General features: G+C 35.4%; 1 protein-coding gene across 1 annotated transcript; it reads left to right on the top strand.

Moving 5' to 3' along the window:
• The first annotated feature begins 7,202 nt into the window (after window positions 1–7,202).
• On the top strand, window positions 7,203–17,380 carry LOC116163427 (alanine--glyoxylate aminotransferase 2-like). The gene is made up of 7 exons (XM_031477335.1): window positions 7,203–7,405; window positions 7,462–7,580; window positions 14,944–15,178; window positions 15,896–15,989; window positions 16,044–16,478; window positions 16,536–16,780; window positions 16,947–17,380. Exons 1-7 carry the CDS (start codon window positions 7,353–7,355, stop codon window positions 17,188–17,190), a joined length of 1,425 nt encoding a protein of 474 aa, XP_031333195.1. The 5' UTR covers window positions 7,203–7,352; the 3' UTR covers window positions 17,191–17,380.
• The last annotated feature ends 4,301 nt before the right edge of the window (window positions 17,381–21,681 follow it).

The raw sequence follows: 21,681 nt of genomic DNA, 5'->3' as shown, positions 1-21,681 counted from the left end.
AAATCGAGACTATATATCGGTATCAAATATAGCACAGTACATATTCGAAACAAGTCACCCTGCCAAATATTAATAATCATAATCACCCGGTTCAAATAAATAGTAGGAGCATAATTTTATGTACTATCACATTACAACAATACAAAGGAACCTGTCGTGGCAAACATTGGTATCAAATAATTAATTCACAATGCCAAGTGCAATATGTACCTAACAATCAACCACCTAACGTACGTCACTCGCCCCCAGATGAGGCACCCTGTAAATACACAGTAGCATAATCAGGTAAACAAAAGCGAAATGTGCTGCAATAAATTCAATTATAAATTAAAAGGTATTTCTGCATATTCGTATTGGGTATCTCCCCTAAGGAACATACAGTATCTAAAGATAAACAAAAACACGTAAATCGGTCAGTAATTACCCAGTAGGTCCAGTATAATTAAAACTGCAATTTGTATCTGGAATGTGTTATAAATGGCAATAATCAATGCTGTACGAGAATAAAGTTAAATTGGCAAATAATCGAACACGATCATATCATTATTAGAGGGATGCAATAGACGTAGAGATAAATAAAACGAGTACATCACCTTTGTAATTGTCGAAGCTGCACTCACTATTCGCAACGTAAAGATTTACTTCTGGTCTCAACAAAAGCACACATACTTCTGCCGCATTCTCCCCCTTTTTTTGTTTAAACAAATCCTAGACGAAATTTGAACGTGCCCCGAGACGGGTCGATACGGATCATTAAGTTTCCTCGCATAGCGTAATATTTGACACTTTTATTGTAAATTATGGCCCATTTCAATGTAGAGCAGAGAAGAAAAAACACGTGTTCCACGAAAACGAAACAAAGCGCAATCTTGACCTTTTTCGTCGCGCCAGGTTCGGATTCGGGTATATTTAAATCGAATTTGCGCGGGCTAATACGGTTCCATCACAATATAGGCACATGCAAATCTCCAGGTCTACTTCTTAATAAATATCACTGTATAAATCTATATGTAAAAGAAGATTATGAAGAATCGCATATGATTTCCTGGGGGAGAATTTTTCGATGAAATTAGCAAATAACTTTTATCTTTACTTTGTTCATCTATAGGTATTTTCAATGGTATTACCTACTACCTTCGTCTGACACCGCAAATTCTTTACTCGCCAGTGCGCCGCCAGAATTATTGATTGATTGAAATATTAATAAAAGAAGATGTTGTCTTCCCCAATCAATTTATGCTTTAGAAGAGCGTATTTTTTGAGTTTTCTTGATCTCGCAAATTTCTTCCAATAATACTAAATTCGGACGCTCATATGTGTAGGCAGTGTAGGTACCTATAATGAGCATCGTGTTCTCATTGTGCATATCTGCTTTCTCCCCCTACGAAATTTCTACCATAGATAAGCATTGCACATCCTACACAAAACCAAATTTGGAAAATGGCGCTACATTTGCTTTTATTCCAAGTGGCCATGTATCAAATTTCATTTAAATCTCTCCATAAATAAGATAGTTGGCACTGCGCATGCGCAAAACCAAATTTTGACACTGGCGTTAAATTTGGTTTTATTCCAAGTGGCTATGTATCAAATTTTATTTAAATGCCCAACGGTTATATTTCTTCCAAACGTCCCAATCGCCCTTTGTAAGTACCTACTTTGCTTTGACAATACACTCTAGGAATTATAACCAATCACGACAAGGGATCGAGGAGGAAGACGATGGTTAGTATAAATTAATTCCTTTCGTTGAGACCTTTCATTAGAGTACCATGAACGATAAAACTAGTTCCACTCCCCCCCCCCTTCCCCCTCCAGCAAGCACGGTCAAAATCGTTTGTAGACCAAACATGTCTAGGAAGTAAAATAAATTCATATGTTCAGGTCCGATTTTCATTTATTTCAGAGATATTTTGGACAATAGTAATTTATAAAATTAAACAAAAATGTATTATTGATCTTGAACTTAACAAAAGCCCAGTAGCATTTTTATAATCTCGTAAAACAACTACAACTATAACTGTCACTGACAAGTTGTCAGCTTTATCAAATTTAACTTGATTAACTTTTTAAAAAGAAAATATTAATTATCTCTGAAACAAATGAAAATCGGATTTGAACATTATGTGCTTATTTTAGCCATTGAACTATAAGTTCAATGATTTTAGCTTCTATTAAAATATTTCCGTTTCCTCCCACATCACTATATGAGTTAGAGAAATCAGACTACCTTATATAGGTATGTACATTCAGTAAAATTTTATTTCAATACTTATATGTACATAAACCTAAATTATCGATAATGAGCGCCCGTTGCGTGACTATGAAGTATGAACAATTTCTTATCTGCGTTATAAGCGAGTTTATAGGTTTATAAGTACCTACCTGCTTACAGTATCGATTGCTGTTTAATTAAAGGTCCTGTTGCGGGCTGTTAATGCAAACACTGTTCTATTTAGGTATCTACATCTAATGTTGATGTGGTCGGTATATAAAATCAATAACACAATTTTTATGTCGACTTTGATGTACTTTTTGATTTCTTTTCCTGAGCAGGAAAAACTACTGTAGGTAATTAAAATGACATTACCTAGCATAATTGATGTTTTTTATTATTTACGAAACTTCTGATAAATTGATAGGTACTTAATTTAATTGAAGTGCCTTTGGCAACTAAACTTAACGTTTGTTTGACCACCAAATAATACAAAGGGTTACTATTCCATTTTACTAACAATTTACATTTACAGAATAAATTGAACCAAGCTGGAAAATTTTCGTTATCTCGTGATAAATTCGTTGGAAAACTTACTTGCCTCAAGATATTATATGTAGGTCCACACATGAAAAAATTGTATAGGCCTTAATTTCTTTTTGATTTTTTAAACCGGTTAAAGCTGATGCCATACTTAATCTGCGGCCGCCCAAATTTATTATGACCCGGTAAATAAATAAAATTATATAAACCAATATAAAGGCGTTCAATTTTAAAAAGTTCGCAGCAAAAAATCTATCGACGGACTGGTACATGCGAATGAGCATTGACTATATTTTAAGCAGAATTAGCGATAAACTAAATATCTCTTGCCATGCTCAGTCCATAACAATTGAAGAAAGACTCGTGGCTTACTTTGAGGTAATTAAATTAAAACAATTAAAGAATAGTTACATATTTCTACACGTTTCGATGATTTTTAAACGATACATAATCCAAGATCCGGGCAAGCATTTTCCTCTTTTCTTTTTAGGCACCTATGCAATTTTTAGCGCATTTTTGCAAATTTATTTGTAAAAAGTAGCTTTTAATCTCACTTTGGCTGGCTGGCTGGCTGGCTGCAAATGTGGGCGCGCAGAAGAACTCTTGTAGAAAGGCAACGGGTGTACGTGTATCTACAAGGCCGTGAAATTTGTCTACCTTAGGGACATGGCTACATGATGTGGGGTTGGCGACATCTGAGCGTCATCCTCGAGCGTAGTATACTAACATGAAGGTTTTTCAGTTTTTTCCTATCTTCTACTACAGTTTTGGTCCGATTCTTTTCAAATTGGTGTCGTCGGAAAGATGTTGTAAACACGCACAACTCCTGCGTGGCGGAATTTTGTTTTTTGTCCTAGGGGCGAAATTAAGGACCTTTTGCGAGGAGCGCGCGCGCGCGTCTTCGAGAAGTAGTCAACTTCGGGCGCCTTTTACCTTCCGTTGCGAACTCACGCGGTTTAACGTTTCGTAAATCTCGAATCGCTGTCTCTCTTTCTCGTGTCGCCAATAGAAGCGAATTGCGGGTGAACGGGACGTCGGAAGTGGCTACCGTCAAAGGGAATGTGGTACCCCCGACCCGATTTTAACTTTAAAAGCGAATTGCGGGTGCACGCGGAAAGTGGGAAACGGTTAGTGAATGTAGTAGCCTTCGACAAGATCTGTTATTGATGGTTGAGTCGAAAGTGGCTAATAGAGAATACTGATCTGCCACTCGAAAATGCGCTGAAGTCCCTTCGATCTCACACGAGGACTTTGATAATTTTTTCATATTCTGCCGTTAGTAATGCTTCCCCAACACTGCTGCTCAAGATTTTTTTGCTTCTTATTTTAGTATTGGAATGACTGAAGTTTTATGTTTTCAAGTTGATGCGGAAGACGCTGATGGTGTAGAATAAATACAGGGTGTTACATGACCGCATGTAAAAAAAATTATCAAAGTCCTCGTGTGAGATCGAAGGGACTTCAGCGCATTTTTGTGTGGCAGATCAGTATTCTATTAGCCACTTTTGACTCAACCATCAATAAAAGATCTTGTCGAAGGCTACTACATTCACTTTGTCGGTACCCGCTTCCCACTTTCCGCGTGCACCCGCAATTCGCGTTTAAAGTGTTCACTCCACCATCAGTTAGATCTTGTCGGAGGCTTTCCTTTTTCGGTGCATACTTATATTACACCCACATTTTGGTGGATTTCGCTAAAAGCCTTCCACAAGATAGTACTTAATTTTTGGGGCACTTCGCACTTCTCATTGCTCGAGCTTCTATTGGCGACACGAGAAAGAGAGACAGCGATTCGAGATTTACGAAACGTTAAACGGCGTGACAAACTTCGCAACGGAAGGTAAAAGGCGCCCGAAGTTTACTACTTCTCGAAGACGCGCGCGCGCGCCATGAAAAAGGTCGTTAATTTCGTCCCTAGGACAAAAAAACAAAATTCCGCCACGCAGGAGTTATGTGCGTTTACAACATCTTTCCGACGACACCAATTTGAAAAGAATCGGACAAAAACTGTAGTAGAAGATAGGAAAAAACTGAAAAACCTTCACGTTAGTAAAACTACGCTCGAGGATGACGCCCAGATGTCGCCAACCCCACGTCATGTAGCCCTGTCCCTAAGGTTGACAAATTACACGGTGTTATAGATACACGTACACCCATTGGCTTTCTACAAGAGTTCTTCTACGCGCTCACACTTGCTGCCAGCCAGCCAGTCAAAGTGAGATTAAAAGCTACTTTTTACAAATAAATTTGCAAAAATGCGCTAAAAATTTTCATTCATTTTTCATCAAAAAAATTTTAGATTGTTATTTGAAAAAAAAGTCGATACCGTTCCAGCGCTCCAAAATTTGTTTTCAAAAATCCGGCTCGTTATTTTTCGTTTCAGTATGCTTAATATACATATCCAAAATTTGAACAAAATCCGTTGAGCCGTTACCTCGGAAAATTGCCAACGTACGAACGTACGCACATACATACAGACGACACTTTTAAAAAAAATTTTCAAAACTTTTCTTTCAAAAATACATTATTTGATTGATCAAATAAACAGGTTTCAGGGTTACTTGAAAAACCCACTGCTTTGCATTAATTCGTACACAGTTTTGCATGGGGGGACCTTTCAGACTCCGCGGTCGCTTATTTTTGCCCCCCTCCCTCCCCAACCGTTATTCACTTCCGACGTCGCTGTCACCCAGCGCTAAATTACAGATAGCACACCCGACGCCCTACAGTAATTTGCAAGTGGTTGACTTAACTTTGCTTACGTCTTTACTCTATGTTACGGCTCAACGCGAATCTCCTGAAGGTTATCTCAGAACAACCAATTTCCCACTTTCCGCCACGTGGAGTAATTTTCCGTTTATTATGCGAATCTCACATGCCGCAACAACCCAGATAACGACACGACTGCCGTAGGTACAAACAAAATTTTTTCTGTAACCTCAGGCAATCCACTCCTTATCTCCCGACTCATCGGCGCCTTAAGTTTTCAAACTCATTTAAAAAGTAAGGACCGCATTTAAGGACCACTCGCCCACGTAACACAACCAAACAAATTTAAAAGATCCACACATAATAGTCATCATCGGTAAATCAAAATCTTGTCATTCCAGAAACACCCCTCGTTCTCCAAACTCTAACGTTAGGGTTCCGAAAACGAAGATCGGTCGTGGTCGAATGTTTAGTATTACCATTGTATTTATAAATATAATGGTATTACGATGAATGGAATGGAGCATTTGGGATTAATTTAAACATATAGAGACCAGAGACCAAATATCATCTTCCACTCTCTTCTTTGTTTTTAGAAAACATAAATGCACGATTCAAAGCATTTAGAAAAATCATTATCACTTTATCAGATCCTTTCTTCCTTGTACCTACACCGGTCATGCGTTTCGCCGATCTTCAGTTACTCAACTAGCCGATTTTAGAGCTGACTGAACTTACTTGAGTGAGAGATACTGCGGGCGGAAGAGTATTGTGTGGCTGAGAGGTGTCTAGGAGACTTTATCTTCTAAACACCGCCGATGTTTTCTTGAAGTATGTCAGCATTGCACAGTCTTTCTCTGGCACTGTTTCTTCGGGTGGCATTATAGGTATGTGACAATCGGTGACAAGTCTAAAACCCAAGAAACTACACCGTTATTTAGCACCTAGTTGTGTTCCATGAATTAAGTATATTCTATACTTAACTGTTGACCAATAAAAAAGAAGTGTTAAGACCTAGGTTAAGACATTGTTTACAGCACTAGTGTTCTTAAATCCGTTGCTAAGGAGTTATCGTTACACTAACGATTTACGTACTTGTATTAATCGGGCTCTTATAGGGCTACGATTTTTGATTTATCATCTCCATTAAAAAAGCTATTCTATTTATCTTTGAAGTATGCATTTAGGTATCAATTCGTATATGTATGTAAAGAAAATCATTAAATGCACATATAGTAATCCATTACCTATTTATGTCATCTATCATCGACAGCAATACTATAATCATCAGAACCAAGATATATTTCATATATCTTGATCAGAACTATGCCGCACAATTGCCATAAGTATTTCAGAGTTCCCGGATATGGTATTTACTATTTATGTTTAAGCTGCTTACCAAAATGTCAAAACGAATCTAACAACGTTTGTTCAAATTCGTATTTGAACATTTTTATCTGACAATTAGCACAGATGAGATAATACTTAACTGATAGTAACTATTAATAAATATGTGATAAAGTTCACGTGTCAATTTCGTAAGTCCATGATGCTCATTTGTTGTTAAGTATTGTAGCAATAAGTGAACGGACTGCGATTAAAACATACGGCGACTGTCAATTTACAATATTGCATAATGAACTAATAACCCAATGAGTTTAATAATTGTTGAAGTAATTCGATTTGAAATTGCAACAAAACGAAATGACAAATGTCCCTTATATATCCACACGAATCAATTTGGTTAGACGCGCATGACGGAGAGTGGGTACTATATATACATATCGACTTCGTCGACGCCGTTGTGATACACCAAGTTTATTTCCAGCGTTAGTGCTCCGTTGCACGAATTTTTCAAATATTTATTTACAAGTCAATTCAAAATATGGAACTTTTGCCAAAATCAGAAACAATCGCCCTTCGTGAAAAATATCTTTCGTAAATACTTACAGCACGCGGTCGTATTTTCAATTTCTTATTTCTTTTCATTTAAGGCCTTCTTGCGATCTATTTTTTCGAAAGGACCCACTGAAAATAGTTCGGGGTAAAGGACAGTATATGTATGATGAACTTGGAAACGCTTATTTGGATTGTATTAATAATGTTGCTCACGGTAAGTGTCGCATAATTTTGATTAATTATTAGCTAAAAAAAAACAACTTACAGCATGTCATTAAATCACATTGGTAAATTGAACATTGAGTAGGTAGCTGCATTTATTTTTGTTTTGTTTATATTTTTAGGTAACATTGAGACAGTAGTACTTTCAAATTCAAACGCAGCAAGTATAAACACAAAATTCCAACCTTTGTCGCTATTGTTCCTATTTTAATATAAAAACGGTACCTTGGGATTAATTAAATTATTTACTTTTACAGGATCCGTTTTGACGTAGTATATTAACAACCTTGAATTTTCGCATGTTGATAACATTGAAGGTATAGGAATGAACATGTATGGCAAATAGTTGGAATAGACACTTTCGTGATCGAAGTTTACTAAACGTTTCAATCACCTACATTTTTTTATACTAAAATCATTAGTAGGTACAAACTTTCAATTTATGTATTGATTATACCGAATATCGGACGTAGGTAAACACCAAAGCGTAGAGTAGGTAACCCAACGTAATCCAATAAACCTTTTTTTGATTATTTTGCTACTTTAGTGCTAAATGGGAGGACAATATAATAATTATAGTGTGCAGAAAGTGTGCACCTGTAATGTAACGAGTAGTTACAAAATTAGGACTCGCTCGTACTAACAATTTTAATCTTAATGAAAGAATGCTTTCGGGAGAATGGACCTTCCCTACTTTTCTTGTACCTAAAAATTCAAAATTATATGTTTTTAATACCAACCATTACATTATATTTTTAGGGCATTGTCCAACTCATGTTGGAAGATGTTATTATGGTCACTTTCTCCGTCCGTCTGTCCGAGGTCGCAACTACTCCTACAGTTGTCAATATTGGTTGGTTCTTTTTGAATTCGGTAGCTTATAGCTCTGGCATCTGAGCCAAGAAAAATCTTAATTAATTAATGTGTCCATGCGCAGACTGCACAATATCAACTTTTTTATTTATTAATAGTTTGGTTGAAATTTTAACCATAGATGCTTCTAAGTAAAGGCAAACTTATCAGTTATCACATACAGCAAAGATCAGATGTGCGCATGTGCAGATTGCGCAATGCCAACTCTCTTATTTATGGAGATATAGTTTTTGAAATTTTAACCATACATGCTTCTAGTAACGAAACACATACCGCACATATATAGCTATCACCTTTTGAGAAGTATTGATCAATGTATGGAAAACGCGCTAAACAACGTAACTATTTTCCTTAATTTGTGATTTCCTCTGAAAGTTGATTATGTAGGCTAATATAATACGTTTTTATGCTGCTACATCCAAAAAATGAAAAAAGGTTTTCGCCTTAAGGCGAGTAACTTTTGGTGCATTTTCCATGAATTGATCAGTACTTCCGGATAGGCCATACAACGGACTATTTATGTGTACAAAGGAAAATAAGTTATGGCATAAATATTGTTATAAAAAAGAAACTTAGGATTGCGCGATCTGCTGATGTTTAAAGTATGCGATATGTTTGCCTTTAATTGAAGAATCTTTGGTTAAAATTCAAAAAATATCTTGACATTGCAAACTTGTTATAATTGTGGATACCATTAAAAACTTCTTTGCAAAAATTGTACTTTTGAAAATATTGATTCGAGACAAAATTTCCACCCTGTGGCTTGATTTATTCTACACACTTTTGTGCAATGGCAAAAATTGGTATGTATAACATTTCTTTACGTTAAATGCGGTTTCTGAGATTGAAAGAGAAAAAAAAGACCAAGTGGCCACTATGATAGGGAAGTTGGTTGATTGCTTCTATCTCAGGATACCTATCGATCGACTGCTTGATTTGGAAATTTGCAATATCTCACGGAACTAGCATGGTGAATATTCGGTTTGAATGGTAATCCAAATTTTCGCTCACTAAAAATTCAAATCAACTGATATGACGGTCAAAAACGGAATGTCACTCAATGTCAGTGACGACGAAATACTGTGTGAACCAAAATTGGTCCAATCGAGGCCTACGATGTCCAATCAACCTGAATAGTCAAATGTCACAATTTTTCTTATCGTTTAATTTTGTAACGCTTGCTGCTCGAATATTCCGCATAGTTCTTTATTCTTCAAGTTGACTAACTGACTAACAAGCTTTTTTAATGTCGCACATTTACATTTATGCTGTCCGTATTCGTAACAAATTGGGTATTTAGCAATTCAACTTTATTTAAAGGTCACGCGATTTAAATTCCTTGTGAGTTAAAACTTACACTATTGTTCGTATTTATCGTGATAGGTTCTAAACCGTAAATTATTGCTTGGACAATGAATGTCACCAAAAAATCGCGCTTTAAAATCTCACGCTTTTGTAACTACACGTCAGATTTATTCGCTAATTATCCTTTAACTGCTCACGGGAAATTTGATTCGCTCGAGATTTAAATCTTAGTTATCGTCTCAGCGCGAGTTCTCTCCGAAAAAACGATTAGCGCCCCAATCTTCGACTGTCACTCCCAATATAGACCACCCTACGCTAAATGACAGATTCTTGACCCAACTTCTCTCACGGTTATAGCGGGACCCAAACCCTTTCCACAAATAAAATTAATCCAATCAAATCGCTTGACACCTATAAATTTACTCCACATGGAGTAATTTCCGTTGATCATGACTCGCTGTCTCCGCAAGCTTTCACACGCATTTAAAAAGGCAGGAATGCATTCAGGACCACTAGCCCACGTAACGAAATAAAAAAAATGTGTCACATTCTTGATAGAACAGTTTCCTAGCTCAAACCAAAAATCGCGCGTTTGGAATGGAAGAGTCTCTTAAAAAAACGGTAAGTGTAGGGAAAAAACTGTTCCCGCAAAAGTTTATCCCGATATAGAATAAGAACATTTAATAAAAAGTATAGGTTTCTATTTGAAAAAAATGATTTTCCCTACACTTGACCCTTTAAGGGACAGTTATGTGAAAATGTTCATAGCATCATTAAATTTTACATAAACCATTTTTTTATATCTCCCCTAGCTTCCGCAATGATCGACTATCTCAAGATAAATGGGACACCCTGTATATAAATTAAGTGACATTCAAATACAAGATTACAAAACTGGTAGTAGCAAACTTCTACCACAGCTTCTACACCCCATTTCGTCTCGCTTATACAGACGCAGTTAAACCCCAATATAGATCATCCTCTGAAACTGATATCTCTTCTATGCAAAAATGCTTGCTTCAAAGTATCGTATATTCCATGTCTTTGTTATGCTCGAATAAAAACGAAATTACCCTTTATAAAATTAATAATTCTGATGAGTTCGCGATCGTCGATCATTTTTTTATGATACGTTCTTTCGTAAATACCGCCGGGCCCCACGTTGTTGCGTGTTTGAGTTTATTACTAATAATTCATTTATTGTCTACAGTGAAGCAACTTTGCTCCCGGTTACTCCTCGTATTTGAATGGGTAATTACTCGAAAACTGCGCTCCAAAATTTTTTTCAAACTTTTCCGTATCCCTAATATACATATCCAAAATTTGAACAATCCATCGAGCCGGAAAATTGCCAACGTACAGTGTGTCTTATTTTGGTTGAGACTACAGTGTATCTCAGCTGTTTTTAAGGATAGATGCGGTTTTTCCTTTTTGGGACGTTATCATATTTTACTAACCATGTAAGATAGGAAAAAGGTAAACACGGTATATTTCAGATATTTTCACATAAAGTCCAGTGGCGTAGTCAAAAAACAATTTTGGACCACCGTTTCTGAGATTTGACCCAAAATTGGAATTTTTTTTAATGAACATCTTGTATATTTTAACGTCCATTTTTTAAATTCATTTTCCTGATCGCATTTATGTATCACAACCTACGTTTTTATTACATATTAATAAATGGGGTTGAGCCTGTGGTTAACCACATTCATATTTGTAAAAATCATACTTCACATTGAGTCGAAAATCTACCCCTAAATACAGGGTGAGTTTTTTTCATTTTAAGCATTGGGATCTCGGAAACCATAAGGCATACGGATTCGGTTAAATGAGGAAAGAGTTGTCGTTTTAAGAGCTTATTTAAGATATGCTTTTGTTATTTGAAAAAAATTCACAGTTCACTAGATATGAGCGAAAAACAGATTTAGTGATTTTTCATCTGTTGTAGAATCGTTATTATTAGAAATATAACAAAATGAGACGAATAAAAGTTTTAGACATTTTAATGCTTAACATGATGAACATACTAATTTATTTTTAGATCTTACAATTTTTGAGTTATAATACAAACTTTAATTTTTTTAAATGGTAGTCATAGTTGGCTTTGACATTTTTAAAAAGGACAAATTTTTCTCTTTATAGGTAACGATATAAGGCTTGCCAAATGTACTTTAATAAATAAACGCCCTGCAGTAATTTTCGTATTATTGAGAGGTAAGTAAACACAGGTGGCCATGGGAAACAATATCTAGTGAGATATGTACCTTTCATTTACGACGAAAATTGGACAGGCCAATGTTATCTTCATTTTCTACCAACTGAATTTCAATATATGTAGGATGGGTTAGATTTGGAAACACGACGTAATTTACGCTGGTTTCAACACAACGGTGCCCCACCGCACAACTAACTGCAAGTTAAATATTATAATAGACAGTAATTAAGAGAACAAAAATGTTTCCCATGGCAAAATCTGTTTTTACTACTCTTAATAATACAAACAGTACTGTATCATGTTTATTTGTCAAAGTAAGTACAATGAACCTTATATCATTGTAAACAGAAAAAAATGCACTTTTTAAAAATGTCACAGACAACTATGATTACCATTAAAAAAAATGTAAGTTTGCGTTATAACTTGAAAATTATAAAAGAAGAATAAATATTAATAAATGTATCTTATTAAGCGGAAAAAAATCTACAATTTTTGTTCTTTGCATATTTCTGTATTTCTACAACAGTTATAAATGAAAAATCACTAAATCTGTTTTTCGCTCATATCTAGTAAACTGTGGATTTGTTTAAAAAAACAAAAGCATATCTTGAATAAGCTCGTAAAACTACAACTCTTTCCTCATTTCACCAAATCTCTATGTCTTACGGTTTCCGAGATCCTAATGCTTAAAAAACTCACCCTGTATAAACAGTTCCGGAACCGATATTTTATTTGGGCCCGGGTCCCTGATGCCAGGTTTTAAAGTTGATATAGCTACTAGAGCACGGCAAACACAAACAAAACAAACGAGCACTTTTTGTTTTTTGTACACTTTACCGGTTTTTCTTGTCTCAGATAAACTTATCCGGCAGTTAATTTCCATGGAAACAAATATATGGAGGTTATCTCTCCCATAATTGCAATTGATTAATATAAATAGATGATATACATATTGATGAAACTAATTTCGGTCACATCGTTTCCTTGAATGCACTCAACTTTATCCAGACGAAGATATGTGCGCCAATAAACGGTGTAATTTTTTGAAATCTATTTCAACCAAACCGTTTGAAAAGTAGTGAATTATAGTTAATGAAAGGTTTCGTAATTTCCAGCTGCGGCGAATGGAAATATTCAATATCGCGATTAACCGTACGACGCAGGTAATTTATTATAAATACCTTGATTGTTTATCCACTAGGAGTTCTGGATGCCCTTTCGTCCCCAAAACTTGGACGTAGTTAAACTACACGGACCGATTGTAGAATTCTAGATTTCCCTGTCTCTCGTTGGAGGGCCTGGATTCTTGGCGGGCGTCGCTTTGTGGAAGTCGTCGGGTCGTCGTTTTTCTCAAAAATGCGTCTGAAAATTTCGTCTGGGCATTGCTACCGCTCTATGGAGATGAAATACTTGGTTCTCGGTATAATTTTCGTTCTTGTAGGTATCGCGCCGAAGACGATTTGCTCCCAAATGCACGGTTCGAATCCGAAAGACAACTGGCGCAGGTTCGGCGTCTTAAGGCTGCGCGTGGAATCGCTTAGCTTCTCGCCCGAATTGACTGTAGTTGTATCCCTTCTCTAGTGTCTACTATAATTAAGTTCCGCATATCTCACTACGACGAAGCGTGTATAAGTTCTGCTCACCTCTTGTAGTTGTACCCGCTTTTGTCAAATCGACTTCGGTACGGAATAGACGTTTTTAAACGAATTCTCCTTGCGGTTATTTTATTACAATGACACCAATTACCTCATTCCGAATATACATACGTAAAGCAGTATTTATGATCCTATTCTATTTTCATTATGACATAAAATTGCATTTCTAACTGCGATTTTTACTTTATATGTTGCGCCAATCCCCTTTCACCTTTCTCACGGTTAAATAATAAAATACCAACTTGAAACAGTTATTTCCTTGCAATACAAAAACACATACAGTGAGTTTTTTTTAAATGCGAACATAGGAGTTTGCATGCAATGTAATTTCCCTATATGTTCGATTTAAAAAAAACACATCAATTTATGAGATGTGCGCGGTTCACATTCCCAAAACGCGCAATTTGTGTGACTATGAACAGCAACTCATAGTCTTTATGATGAAGAGCACTCGGTAAGATTCTTTTAATTAAGCCATGTGAGGCCATAGCAACTTTAGGATAAATTTTTCTTTAACTTACGATAACTTGCCTTCACATGGCACGCGCTGACATCACACTTCATTGTGAACCAACCTTCAATTATTTGTAGGTCATGTGCACCTGGTATTCTACTAATTTGATTTATTCAATACATAAATAAAGAAAATAAGAAAATAAATAACGAAAACAATTACAATAAATGTTCGAAGTGTCCTTCTTGACATTCTAAGCAATAACCTAACCGATTTCGTAATTAAATTGGACGGCGGCATTTTTAAAAATGCGACAGCTGTCAATTGTCTCTACTACTCATTTGAACTACTCAATAGATTGATGTGTTTTTTAAAAATCGAACATAGGGAAATTACATTGCATACAAACTCCTATGTTCGCATTTAAAAAAAATTCACTGTATATTCGCTTTCGTTCACAATTACATTATAGCTTACGCATTCTTATCAATTTAAAAATTCCGGTACAATTTCCGTGCATAAATGGATGTTACCATTGAGTAATTAAATCCTTCACTCAACGATGTTACTTAAAAACCATCGGAATTTAGGACATTATTTAATAGTACCTACCTATGTAAAGATCGCGGCAACACATCAATTAACGAAGATACTAATTGAATATTTAGTATCTTCGTTAATTGATGTGACTGTTGCCGCAATCTTAACCATGGTTCTCGCCGTGGTTAATACATAACCTGGTTTATTAATTTTTATTTTTATAAGTAAGATATTGTAGCAATGAACTGAAGCACTATTAAACACGATTAGGTATAATATGAAGAACTAATACTCTCAAACTACCTAATTTCAGTTGGACACTGCCATCCTACTGTGGTAAAAGCAGGCTGTGAACAAATGGCTCTGATTAGCACAAATAACCGCTTTTTACATGACAACATTGTCCTATGCGCAAAGCGATTAATCGCCACGATGCCAAGTAACTTATCTGTATGCTTCTTCGTGAACTCTGGATCGGAAGCGAATGATTTGGCACTACGACTTGCTCAGATACATACTGGAAACACAGATATTATTACCCTCGATGGGTAAGTTGGTTTCTTATTGTTTTACAAATTGTGTTTGTGATTTCATTCATATTCTCATTCACAATGTTTGATGCACTGTTCATACTATACCACAACACACTAGCTATTTCTAATGCTTTTGTTTTGCTCTCTTTCATTTCAGCATATAAAAGATTGAAGAGGATGAACTAATTTGGAAATTTATTGCTTGCACAGAAACATCATTTTAGTACAAGGATGAATCGAAAAGCTGCATATACACGTACCTACTACCTTGAAATACTTTCACCTTCATTTACTCATTCTAACATCTAAGGCTGTTAATTATTTTTAATTAATAAGTAGGTATCGCATACTTGTCTTAGCTTAGGTATACTATTCGTTAAATCATATATGCCATTTTTTTAAATATAATGCACCAAATAGTACGGGTGTTGGGAACAAAACTTTATAATTGAAATGTGCAATAGTCCATTACTATAATTTGACTACAATGCTATTTCCCGATCAGGAGATCAACTATTACAATCCACATATTTGACAAATCCATTTTAATTAATTTTAAATTATATAGAACTCACAAAAGTTGTATTGTCATAAATTCATGGACTATATTTGCTACTGGTTAATTAATTTACCACCATTTCATTAACGGCCTTAAGGTGCAATATAAATAGTCTTATAATTTGTTATGCTGCACTTTTGGGAAAGATAAAGATGAACAATTTATTGTTTTAGCGCATACCACGGTCATTTAACTTCCACCATTGACATCTCGCCTTATAAATTAAATATGCCGGGAGGTCCACCTAAAAAAGACTTTGTCCATATAGTAAGTGTTTAGAGAGAATGACGTTAGAATGAATGTATCTTTTCATTGTTTAAGGCTCCACTACCTGATAGTTATAGAGGTAAATATCGCGATTCAACTTACGGCGAAGACGAAATCGGACACTTGTATGCAGAAGATGTTAAAGATATATGTAAAAATATCCAAGATAAAGGTAAAGGGGTTTGTGCGTTTATTGCTGAGAGCCTTTTAAGTTGTGGAGGCCAAATTATTCCGCCGAAAAACTACTTTAGAGAAGTTTATCAACATGTGCGTGCGGCTGGTGGAATTTGTATAGCTGATGAGGTGCAGGTTGGATTTGGTCGAGTTGGTGATCATTGGTGGGCCTTCCAAACGCATGGTGATGACGTAATACCCGATATTGTTACGTTAGGCAAACCAATGGGTAATGGGCATCCTGTATCTGCAGTCATTACAACACGAGCGATTGCAGAGAGCTTTAAAAAGACAGGAGTGGGATATTTCAATACAGTAAGTGCGCATCTTTTTAGATTGTGTGAAAATGTTATTCTATCATTTATGTTGCAGTTCGGGGGGAATCCTGTGTCATGCGCCATAGCAAATGCAGTTCTTGATGTAATCGAGGAAGAAAATTTAAAGCAAAATGCTTTGGAAGTTGGCACATATTTAAAAAACGCATGCGAAAAATTGAGGTTGCAACATAAAGTAATAGGTGATGTTAGAGGAGCTGGATTGTTTGTTGGTGTTGAGTTAGTTACGGATCAAATTCAAAGATTACCAGCTAAGGAAATTGCAACATATGTTGTAAGTAGGTGAGTAAAAACAATGCTACTTTTGAAAACCTATTTCCTACTAAATCAGCTGTATTTCAAATAATAACAATTCTTGGGCCACATTAATTTTCTCCTTTCTATTGTTCCGTTAAGATCAAGCTTTTACTTGATAGCACTTCTATATGCAGTCCTTTGTGTTAAACAGAATGAAAGAAGAACGTGTATTGCTGAGCTCCGATGGACCTGAGGAAAATGTTATAAAGTTTAAACCACCCATGGTGTTCAGTAAAGAAAATGTAGACACTGTTATGCTACTACTGAATAGGGTACTACTTGAAGTGAAAGATATTCCAAATTTATGTGGTGTAGAAAAAAGTACTGATTTAATAACTGGAAAGGGACCGTTGAGCATTAAAAAACAAGTTAATGAACAAGTTAAGTGTATTTGAATTGTTATTTTTGTAATGAATTTTTACTTCTATGCACATATTGTGTGTGATTTTTAAGACAAACAGTGAATATTTTTTAATTAAGTATTAAAAAGTGGTTGTAAAAACAATAATTTTTATCTTCTCTATGGTTATTGAAGTTGTTAAACAAATTTTATTCTATTTTTTAATATAATTCTTTTATACTATATATAATGTGTAATATAAAAATATAGTTTGTTGTGTAATGTTTGCTAATGATACTATAGTATATTGAAAGACAAGTGTTACAATGCGACCTATTGTAATATGACTATCTTGTGGCACGAGTGGCGACGCGAAGCGTAGCCACGAGTGTCCGCAAGATAGGAGTATTACAATAAAGCATTGTAACACGGGTTTTTCATACTATTTTTTCTATTTCGGTGCTTTAATTTAATTAAAAAAATCATTATCAGAAACTATAGGGAACATTAGAACTAACATGTTTTATGTTGGGAACACTTTTTATGCCGTTAAGTTTTAGGTTGGCCGCGTAGTAAGACTGACATCAATGACGGCAATCTTTCCTGGCGAGAGGTTTAGAAAAAATCATTTTGTGACACTATAACGCATCATTGAATAACCTAGTCAATGACGCATAACGTACACAATGCTGCAAAGAAACGCACATACCTACACTCAGTGATCAAAATGTTGACTCCGTTTTTAATTTACCTATGCAAACACATGTGTTTATGTTGATCCATCATCAACATTTGATAGTTCCACCTTTCTACGAATGTTTTTCATAGGTTATATCTACAATCAGGCTGTAGATGTTAACATGCAGGATACTTCATAATAACCACTGTGTTCAACTGAAATTTAATATTTAAGCAGTGTTGGACACTCTTCAGTGCTTTTATGTACTCACTTTTGCAGGCCTTCCGCGTGCATTCATTTCCTCGAACGTGGAAGTGGGCATCGCGCATAGTTTGGATCGTTCTTGGTGCGAATCGAAGAGTTTTGCCTTAGGTTTTGCCAATTATGAATTCTTGGCGCGGAGCGATGCTCGGCGCGCGCGTGGATGTAGTTGTCGCTCCTTGGGTTAAGACTTAAGTGAGATAGATTTACGCATTGTACTACATGAGGAACCGAAAACAAATATTGTTGTTTCCGCGTGCACAATCGTACCCGACCGCTAGAATTTTGCAGAGTTGAACTCAGACACAACATGTCGTGAAATTTGTGGCAAGAGTTTGTGAGCGAATCTTTTTTAATCGACGTTTTTATTAAACTCAGTAAGCATTCGAATCCATTCAATAACCAATTGCCAAATTTTTGACAGAACAGCTTCCTAGCACAATCTGAAAATAGCGCTTTTAGAAGTGTCTTCAAAAAATAATATAAGTTTAGACAAAAACGTTTCCCACGAAAGTTTATTATTTTCCGATGTAGAATAAGAACATTCAAGTTACTATTTGAAAAAATTAAGTTGCCCTACACTTTAATAATACATTCTTTCCTAAATACTCCATGTTGTTATCTGACGACTTCTAGCGCTTTTTTTTACTTTTGTTTGTGTTTATTCCTAATGATTCATTTATTGCCTACATTTATAGTTAAGCAACGTTGCTCACTCGTATTTGAATGGGTAACCACTCCAAAACTTGACTCGTTAATAAGTGGGTTACTATTTGAAAAAATCCGGACCGTTATTTTTCGTTTCCCTATGCCTAATGTTATACATATCCACAGATATTTACATATGCAAAATTTGAACCAGTCGAGCCATTATCTCGGAAAATTGCCAACGCACGCACGCAGGCACGTATAGTCACATACATTGACGGAAAAAATCGCGAACTTCGTGTGGCGTTTGCATGTCTTTGTGTGCTCTTTTTGTAAAAAAAAAGATTCTACATTGTTTCCCTTAGACTTTAGTTTTCGACAGCAGCCATAGCACCACCACAGCTTACTAGTAGTAAGCTGTGGCACCACGTCGAAAACACCAGTTTTCGTCCGAGTAGGGCGCGGTTAGTACTTGGATGGAGATGGAGGTGGACCGCGTGGCGTATCTTTTTTTTTCATTTTGCTCATGTTTGTCTATTGATGTTAGATTTTATTTCATGTCACAGGCAACATATCATTAATAATTGTAATTCCTAATTAAAATTAATTTAGTCTTGCCGAAAAAAAATATTTTAGTTTTTTAACTTTGACATTTTTTTTCAGTTTTTTTTTGTAATCAAACCTGGCACAATTTTTATAGGTTGTACACAGAAAAATAAGGTCTTTCGAATAACTTAAAAAAATTTTAGGTTGCTATTTGAAAAAAAAGTTCGATGGCGCTGCGGCGCTCCAAAATTTTTTTTCAAAAATCTGGCTCCTTATTTTTCGTTTCAGTATGCCTAATATACATATCCAAAATTTGCACAAAATCCCTTATCTCGGAAAATTGCCAATGTACCTACGTACGTACATATATTAAAACGGAAAAATATGTGAAATTCGCGTCTCGTTTGCATCTTTTTTGTGTACTCGATTTGTAAGAAAAGCTTCTACAATTCAGTAACTTTCTCTGCACGCGTGCTATCTCTTTTTTTAATTTTTGCTCGTTTGTCTATTGATTTTAGATTTTATTTTAATGTCACAAGGCAACATATGCTTAATATGTAATTCCTATTTGGAATTAATGTAGTTTTGCCGAAAAAAAATATTTTAGTTTTTGAACTTTTAACATTTTTTTTTCTCCGTTTTTTTGTTATAAAACCTACCTTAATTTTTTTGTACACAGAAAAAGAAAGTGTTTCGAATAATCTCATCTTCAGGTTTCTTTCTTCTGTTCGACATCCTTAGGGTTTGAAAAGTAAATCAAAACTAATCATTCCGCGCCTGTATTTGTGCGCAGTTTGTACGAACCATGTGCGAACGTGAAAGTGGTGTTTCAACATTCTGTTCCAAGTTCTAAGGCATGGCGTTCATTCAAAGTTCGATGAAATGAATGCACGTGGAAGGCCTGCTTAATACGTATTTACTTGCAAGCAATATCTACCTATTGAATAAATAAATTGGATCTTAAGTTCACTCTGTCAACTCTTTCCTTGTACCTAGTGCATTTATGCTCTTTTTAAATAACCCTATCCTCAATACATGATTGCTTAATTCTGCGATCTTACACAGGCATTTTAATGAAAAAATATTAAATTACAGTCAACTAATTAAGCCTAGGTACACTACCACAGGGATCGGTGTTAGGACTGCTACTGTTCAGAATATACGTAACGATTTACCTATCATTGATAACAGTGTTCATCAGTATATTTTATATGTACTTACACACTGAAAATACTATGATCCTCAACAAAGGCAAAATTGAATCAAACATCATCTGTCCATTCAAACGTTAGCCAGAGAATACTTTTGAGTGTAACTTCTCGAGCTTGAATAAAGAGAGGACATTAGAAATGACGATACCTACAGTTAAAAATGTTGATTACATTTTTAGTATTGTCGACCCAGCTCTAAAAGATGGGATCAATCAGGTCAACGATTTATGTACATCTCTTTGCAAAACAATTTTTTTCACTACTAGCGTCTGATGACATGATTATTAACCTTTTTTCCACTTGTAAAGTAGGCTTTCTCGGCATTTGTTCAAAGTGGTTAATAATGAGGACATATTAACTAGTAGTCAATAATGAGAACTCAAGAGAACGCTCAATAAACGTTTGGACAAGTTCTCTAAAATGAATAATTGCCACCATCCGCCATTTCCAGAGAAATTACATACCTAAAATTATCACATTTTGAAAAAATTCGAACGAAATTACTCTTTGAAAATATCTCAATGACAGAACAAAATACGGCCTGTTTGACTTGAACTTCTACACACTTGATTGACATGTTAAATTAATAAACAAAATTCTGTCCAACCGTTCACCTTCTTATCAATATAATATGTTAATTTAGAGGACTTCAAGTGCTAGTAGTGAAAAAAATAGTATATATACCACGGTAGAGAAGTCTATTATTGCCTTCGCACCTTACACCCTTCGGCGCAAGCGCCTCGAGATGTAATCTTGGTGCTCAGGCAATAATACTGTACTTCTCTACCTTGATATATAATGTACTATTTTTCACTACTAGCGTCTGATGACATGATTATTAACCTTTTTTCCACTTGTAAAGTAGGCTTTCTCGGCATTTGTTCAAAGTGGTTAATAATGTGGCCATTATTAACTAGTAGTCAATAATGAGAACTGTCACGCTGTCACTTTTAGAAAACACAACCCGAAATTTCGCTCAATAAACGTTTAGACAAGTTCTCTAAAATGAATAATTGCCACCATCCGCCATTTCCAGAGAAATTACATACTTACCTAAAATTATCACATTTTGAAAAAATTCGAACGAAATTACTCTTTGAAAATATCTCAATGACAGAACAAAATACGGCCTGTTTGACTTGTACTTCCACGTACTTGATTGACATGTTAAATTAAGAAACAAACAATTCTGTCCAACCGT

Source organism: Photinus pyralis, unplaced genomic scaffold (genome assembly GCF_008802855.1).
Source record: "Photinus pyralis isolate 1611_PpyrPB1 unplaced genomic scaffold, Ppyr1.3 Ppyr1.4_LG2, whole genome shotgun sequence".
In the NCBI taxonomy this organism is placed as follows: Eukaryota; Metazoa; Arthropoda; class Insecta; order Coleoptera; family Lampyridae; genus Photinus; species Photinus pyralis.
This window is presented reverse-complemented; position numbering and strand designations above follow the sequence as displayed.